The following is a 7,890-nucleotide window of genomic DNA, read 5'->3' on the forward strand; positions in this document are numbered from 1 at the left end:
TGATGCGCACACCAAAAAACACTGCACACACTCGCGCACCAAATTTCGAGAGAGAAAACTCAATACATTATAAAAAAAAAATAAAGAAAAAAACAAATCACATATACAAATACAAATACAAATACCCCTCTCTCGAATTTCTGTCTCTCTCTAACTGACGCCAAGGTCACCCTAGGGGCTCACGTTAATGACCTGCTCTAACTCCCTCAATGCCACGCTAAAGACCTCACAGTCCACTCTGTTTTAAAACTATGAAAAGACAGCAAAATCCTTTCACATCAATCCTAACTTTAACATCCTTATCTCCATACAACTAATACTCTATGTACCTATATCTTACCTACCCTAAACTTTAGTTGAGATCAATCAATGAACCCTTACCCTTATCCTTATCACAATATAACCTTCTATTAACCCCAAAAATAACCCCAGTTCTTGAGTAAAAGCCCTAATAATTTTATATTCCCTAAATCGTTCTTGAGTAACCCTTTCTTGGGTGAGTCATTCGGGAGAGAGCCCCAATCTTTGGTAGGAGTTGAGCCTAGGACGCAGACTTGCAAATCATCAAGCGCTACTTGTTCTCTCTGTAGTGTAGGAGAGTAAATGATAACTCTCAATATCCAGCACCAAACTTACATCTTCTAACAAAGTTTAGAGATGCATTTTACCTTGATTGTTTAAGATTGATGCGTTATATAAACTATAACTTAAAATAAAATTTTGAACTCAAAATTTAAAATATATAAGTTTGGAGATTGTATGCTATCAGACCATTTAATTTTGGTACAAGAGGGTAGCAATCACTTTTGTTTGTTGGATGTGAAATCCAATATATGAAAGTGTATCACAACATCTACGAAATTTTGTTTTGGATTTTGTGCGCAAACAATGATACACCTTCAACCACCGAACTTCAAATTTAATGATCAATTATGATTGTGATATTGCATAGAAACTAAATGGTCTCATTGTATACATTTCCATAAATTGGATACTCATTTCATATGCTTTATGCATCACTAGAGTATCAATGTTGCATTCACGCCATGAGAAGTGAACTGTAGTTTCAATCTTATTCAAGTGGTCCTATTTTGTTTGTGGGGTAATTCAGTGGGAAGATAGACCCTGTCTATTTTTTCAAATAGTGTAAGAGTTAGTTTTTTTTGAAGATATTAGTGGGGTGGTGTCAATAAGAATGAAAATCACCTAGTTTGTGGTCCTAGTTTTCCAAATCGCTCATTAAGGAAACAAGAAGAGTGCAATTTATTACCGATAACTTTCATTATATGAAATATTCACCCAAAAAACAATAATTATGAATGAGGATGGAACCTTTAGAAGTTAATGCGCCAGAAAATTGCTATAGACTGATGCTTACTCGCCCCCTCTTAAAATATCATTAAAGTTGTCAAAATAATTATAAATTATTTTTTAAATGTATTTAAATTCCTATAACAATAAGGTATGTTCTAAAAAAAATATTAAAAAAATTCCTAATAATTTTGCCCTTAATCAATAAGGTATATTCGATATTTGAGAAACCAAGACTATTAGGGGTAATTTAATAATTTTTCCCTGAATTATCAATTCATTAAAGCCTCATTTAGGAAAAAATATTGCAGTATATCTAATTGTTTGAGCTTCTCAATGCTGAACAAGGGCAATTTGAAAAATTTTCAATATTTCTTTTTATGGTCGTACATAATTGATATAAAAATTTTAAAATAATACTCTCAAGTGTAATTTGTAATATCTTGACTACAGAAGTAAAAGACATAGAACAATAGAGGGGAAAAAAAAAATATGTAGAGAGAGACATATGTACCAATTTTATAATGGGCGTGGTTTCTATAAGGTTGCAACCTTAAACAATCCAATTAAGGTGCAATTCCAAATTTTATCATAACATGTAATTTTAGTATACAAAATTATTAGGATTATCTGCAAATCTATTTTTAATATTATTATAAAATTTTAAACTCCAATAATGGTTAAAATCAAGTAGATCAATAAATATATGAAAATCTTGAAAATAGACGGTCTAGGTAATGTGTTGCAAGATGCACTATTTTTGGGAGTCAAAATCTTCTTGTTTTTTTTTCATATTCATACATCTCGATGTCGAGATAATCATTTATAAGGCTTTTCAACATTAAAACAACCTTTTCCGATGGACTTTTAGGTGAATCTGTAACTCTATATTTTAAGGTTGCAATCTTAAATAAACTTTTTCCTTTTATAATGTAGACCACAGACATCTAATATGGCCTCTTTTGGGACAAATTGGTCATTAGAAAAGTTATTTCCCATCCAAGGCCACTCTTGAAAGAATAAGAATTGTTCCTTATTTATATAGATATATATGCTGAAATCATGGGTTTTCAAGTGGAAGCAACGACAATAGCCACATCAGGACAACTCCTGTTGCTTGTTCCTTCCATGTAAAATATAAATTAAAATATCAGTAACATCAAAAACAAGGTTTGTCCCGGCACTGATTTATTCTCCAAATTGATAGAACCGCGCTTTATGCCCAATTTTGTGCATTCCTCACTTTAAAAAATTAATTTTGTTTTGGCGCTCTATGACCAATTGTGCATTTCTCTATAAAAATATAATTTTCTAGCATAGTGAAAACTGATACACATAGTTTTTTCTACTAAGAAAATATCCTTCATCACTCCCAATATAATACCAAAATATCTTGGTATCAAATGCGTATTGACTAACTAACTTGTCTCACTTGTATTGAATAAGATTATCTATTGGGGAAAAAGTTTGTATAAGATATCAACCATATACCTTAAATGCCCCTTGGAAAAGGGTAAAGCCCTTTGGAAAAGGGTGTTTTGATGCTAGAAAATCCACTAATTCATCATCTTCAGCTCAAAATGTATGAATACGAATATAAAAGATATAGATTTCAAGTGCTAAAAAGAGTTATTTGGATTGTTTGTTTTTAAGATTTTTAAATATTTATAAAATCAAGCTTTAAATTTTATAATTAATAATAAAAATAGATATTTAAGCCATCGTAACAAATATTGGCATCAAAAAGCGGCTTTCGACAAAGTTTAGATGTGCACCTTATTTTGATTGTTCAATGTTGACAACTTACACAAGACCATACCCTTCATAATTATCATCATCACTATTATTAGAGAAAATTATGTACATGCATTAATTCTCCTCCTTTATGACCATTTGGGAAACTTTTTTTTTATGCAAAAGTTAAAGTGCACATTCCCCACAGGCAGGCCCTTTCTTTTTCCAAAATTACCTACATGGCAATGACAACATTGGAACAAGAGGGAAACATTGTAACTTCACTGAAAAAAATTTTACATGACGAAACATTGTAACTTCACTAAAAAAAATTTTACATGACGAGAGATATTGTTGCTGCTTAATAACCCTATCTTTCGGGCAATCCCACCTTAGATTTTATAAATAACGGACAAAAGTTATCATGTGTGTGGTATTTGCAAGACCGGACAAGCTCAGTTAGGAGTCCCAAACCACGCATGTATCATTTGACATAGGTATCTCTCTTTATGCTCTCTTTCCTCTCTCCACTCGAAGCTTTCTTTTTGCTTGGAACAGTTGTCCAAAGTCTTAGATCTATTGCTTAATCAGCCCCTCTATTTGACAAAAATATCCTGACCTGATTGAATGCAGAACAGAGAAGCAGATAACACAATAGAGCTAAGACCTTGGATAACCATTCCAGGCCGAGACAAAGCTCTATGTAGAGAGAGAGATCAAATGACGGGGAAGAAATGGTGCCTGTCTAGTATTGCAAATACCAAACACTTAACCTCTGTATGTTGTTTACAATGTTGGATAAACAAATTTGGTAAAGTTTCCCTCTTGTCTAGTATCATTACCGGACAGGTGAGCAATAGCGGAAAAACATAAAATAAAATAAACGTGAGAAAAATAAATGCGATCCTAGTTATCATACAATATTTTACGCATATTAAGTCTGGAAGGTAAGAAGCCCTGGAGAACAACTCATGGACGGCAAGGCGCTAGGCCATAATTCTAGGCCATAATTCTAATTGGTGCAGTTTGTATAGAGCTTAGGCTCTAAACAATCAAATTAGATCCTACCTTCAAATGGTGATGAGAAATAAGGTTTCAATACTGAAAATCTTTCTAGTAGCTTAAAAATATATTTTCATCTCTATTTATAAAGTTTTAAACTTAAAAAATAGTGTAGATCGACCGATCTACGAAAATCTTGAAAATTGACGGTCAAAAGATGTGTTAGAAAATATATTATTTCCAAAACTTAAAATCCAATTTTTTCTCATGTCCATGCATCCTAATGTCGAGATAATCAATTTGAAGATATTTGGGCATCAAAACAACCTATTCTAGTGAAATTTTTTATATAGGCTCCAATTTGATTGTTTAGAGCCTCGGCTCTATATAAACTTTTCCTCTAATAAAATTCTTGGGCAAAACTTTTAGTAAGGAGTACTTCGGATATTTTATATTATTATTTTGAAAGTTAAAAAGTAAGGCTCTTTGATATGGAAGAAAGATCTTTTCCTCGTGCTGGTGTTCGAATAAAGGTTTCTCCAACCAGGACTTTAGATACACAGTGCCACATATTGGAGCCCCCCCAAGCTTTTCAAAACACAAAATAAGCAAATTGTGCTTATATTAAAATGAAAAGGATGCTCTTCTAAGATTTTGAATCCATAAATGAGGGCCTTTTTTTTAATGCTTTATATTTTCCTGGGGTTTTAGGGGCTGTAAATTTTCAAATTAAACCAATGTTCTGAAACTCGGCTTGGGCCTTGTATGGAGCCCTTGCCAGAGCTGAGTTATTTTGGACAACTTGCCCGAGTAGTATACATTACTTATTTATGAATTTATTTCTATCTTATTTAAACCTTTTATTTAATTGTGAAGTTTGTACTCTAAAATGCAGAGTCTGAGTTACTCGACCGAATTTCCCGAGATTGAACCAAAGTGATAATCAACATATTATATTATCAATTGCTACTAGGCTTTTCAATCTCTCCAGTCCAAATCATATAGAATTTAGTTCTTAACTGTTCCTTTCCTCGCCAAAACGAAAGTGTAGTTTGCATAAGGTTGCAAACTAAAATAGTCAATGCTCCCTCAAACTTTGTGATGATATGCAATTTTGTCGTCAAAATTCTTAGAATAATGAGCGAATCTATTTTTATTTTTAATTATAATTTTTTTAAAATTCTAAAAATAGTTCAAGTCAAGCCGATCTATAAATGCATGAAAACATTTAAAATGGATGGTCTAGATCATATATTACAAGATATACAATTTTAATGACTTAAAATCTACTTTTTCTCCATATCCATACATCTCGATGTCGAAATGGCAATATTTTTCCAATATCAATTTTATAAAGATTTTAGAGGTGCACATTAATTTTACATTCTAAAGTGTCAACCCTTATATAAATCTTTTTCCAAAAAAAGAAATTTAGAAAAAAAAAAAAAAAAAAAAGAGGAAAAAAAATGAGATTAGGTTTGCAAGAAAAGGGAATGGCTTATCTTTGATAAGAAACTAAAGCCAAACCTACCGTCCTAATATGTGTATTATATCTAATCTAGAGATATTCACCCAAAACAAATATCTGTCCTCTTTCTTGTGCTTAGGGTTATTATTATCCATTGATTTGGGCTTTACGTGAAAACAGGACAGCTTTTGGTAAAGTTTCAGCGTAAAATGTCTCCAGTTTTCGTGAAATGCGCTGAATTTTTACACACCAGATTTCCGCAAATTCGGGATGCGCAGAAATCTCCCGAAATTTTGTGCCGCCTAGTTTATCCGAGTCGGGCTTGACCTCGGAAAGACCGAAATACGGGTCTTTTAAATCCTGTCGCGCCACGTGGCAACATGTCGGGCTCTCCATAAATGTCGATGGTCTTTCAGCTCACACTCTCTTGCCCCTCTTCCTCTTCCTCTCTCTCTCCCCTCTCCTTCGCTTTGCTTTCTGGTTGTCTCTCTCTCCCCTCTCATCTCCAGCTTTCGTTCTGTTTTCATGATTTGCTCTCATTCTATTTCTCCTGGCCTCTCATCTCCACCTTACTCTCTCCCTTTAAGCCAAGCTTCTCTCTCTTCTCACTGGCTTTCTAGCTCCACATCTCTCTGCGCTCTCTCTCTCTCTCTCGAAGACTACTGGATCTTCTGTAATGGCCGTACCCTCTTGGTTAACCGTCTGCTCCACTCTCATGGCCCGAAAATCGTCGCTATCGCCCGAAAATCAAGATTCTCCAGCCTCCTCTTCCACCTCTGGGTCGAGCTCAGACAACCCTAGCTCCACTGAAACCTCACTCAACTCCGAAACCAGCCTCCAATCCATAGGAAGCCTTTATAGCCTACCCTCTGTCGCGTCCTTGCAATTACATTCAACACCGCAGGAAAATCTCTCCCCTATTAATTTCCGGCTAATATCCTCTGTCGAATTGAATTCTGGTGCAATCCAGGCCCTCCATCTGGCCGGAAAATGCCTGTACACAGGTACTTCCGGCAACCAGATCCAAGCCCTTGATAAACACAATCTGGCTCTTGTTTCGACCCTAGGAAACCCTAACCCTTGTGGGAAACATCACGGCGCGGTGAAATCACTAGCCATTGATGGCGATAGCCTCTTCATTGCTTTCCAAGACTCAAAGATTAGGGTTTTCAGCCTCACTAGCCCCAAGCAAAAGCCGATCACATCTCTCCCCACCATTAAAGATCGCTTGATCCGTTTCATCTGGCCCCAAAATTATGTCCAGATTAGGCGCCATAGAAAACGGCTCTGGATCTCTCATGCTGACGCCGTTTCCGCCATTGCCATTAATCCAGGGTTTCTCTACTCCGTCTCATGGGACAAAACCCTAAAAATATGGCGTCTCTCCGACTACAAATGTCTGGAATCTCTAAAGGCCCATGACGACGCCATTAATGCGGTTACCGTCTCAAAAGAAGGCTTCATATACACAGGTTCTGCAGATAAACGAATCAAGGTTTGGACAAAGAGAAACGGGGCCAAAAGACACGAGCTTGTGGCCACTCTGGAAAGACACAAATCCGCTATTAACGCTCTGGCCTTGAGCTCAGATGGTTCAGTGCTTTATTCTGGTTCAGGCGACCGTTCAATTTTGGTTTGGGAACGAGAAGACAGTGCTCAATACATGAGCGTGGCCGGTGCCTTAAGGGGCCACAAGCGAGCCATATTGAGCCTAGTCGTGGGCTCGGTGGATTTGACAGTAGGCTCAGTGATGGTGTTTAGTGGCTCCGCAGATCGGACAGTTAGGGTCTGGAGAAGAGGGGCTGACGGGCGGCACATCTGCTTGGCCGTGCTTGATGGGCACCATGGGCCGGTTCGGGCCTTAGTAGCTGGGTTCCAAGGTGGGCTCGATCATGGACTTGGGTCGTGGTTCGTGTATAGTGGGTGCGGTCGTGGCGAGGTCAGGGTTTGGGAGGTCTCGGGTTCGAACTCTGAGGAGACCGAATTGCTGTGACTTCGATAATAGCTTTGCAGTTGACCTAAGAAAGAAAAGTCTTTACAAAGAGAGTGATGAGAAAAGTAGTGAGGATGGTGTTTGTTTAGGTGTGTGATTATTTGATTGCTTCTTTGTATGAATTTCGGTAGATATTCGGTAAGAATTTTCGGCGATTGAGAAGCGCGCTTTCACTCACTCTTCTTTCGTACATAAGTTTCATGATCGGTCCGGCTTATTTCGCTGTTAAGACAACATGAATGATGGTGTGGTGCCCCGCCGACCCTAGCTATCTAATTTTCAACCCCTTCATGAATAAATTACAAGTCAAACAGATTCTTAACTAAATTTAGTAGTTTTTTAAAGTTTTGTTTGATAACCGAGAAAGTTGTTTTTTTTAAAT

General features: G+C 36.4%; 1 protein-coding gene across 1 annotated transcript; it reads left to right on the top strand.

Annotated features, from left to right (window-relative positions):
- Nucleotides 1-5,322: 5,322 nt before the first annotated feature.
- Nucleotides 5,323-7,685, top strand: LOC18441917 (Transducin/WD40 repeat-like superfamily protein). Its single transcript, XM_006852142.4, has one exon. It carries the CDS (start codon nt 6,192-6,194, stop codon nt 7,506-7,508), a length of 1,317 nt encoding a protein of 438 aa, XP_006852204.2. The 5' UTR covers nt 5,323-6,191; the 3' UTR covers nt 7,509-7,685.
- Nucleotides 7,686-7,890: the final 205 nt, after the last annotated feature.

This window comes from Amborella trichopoda, chromosome 6 (assembly GCF_054954075.1).
Source record: "Amborella trichopoda isolate Santa Cruz 75 chromosome 6, AtrichopodaSantaCruz75HAP2 v2.0, whole genome shotgun sequence".
Taxonomy (NCBI): Eukaryota; Viridiplantae; Streptophyta; class Magnoliopsida; order Amborellales; family Amborellaceae; genus Amborella; species Amborella trichopoda.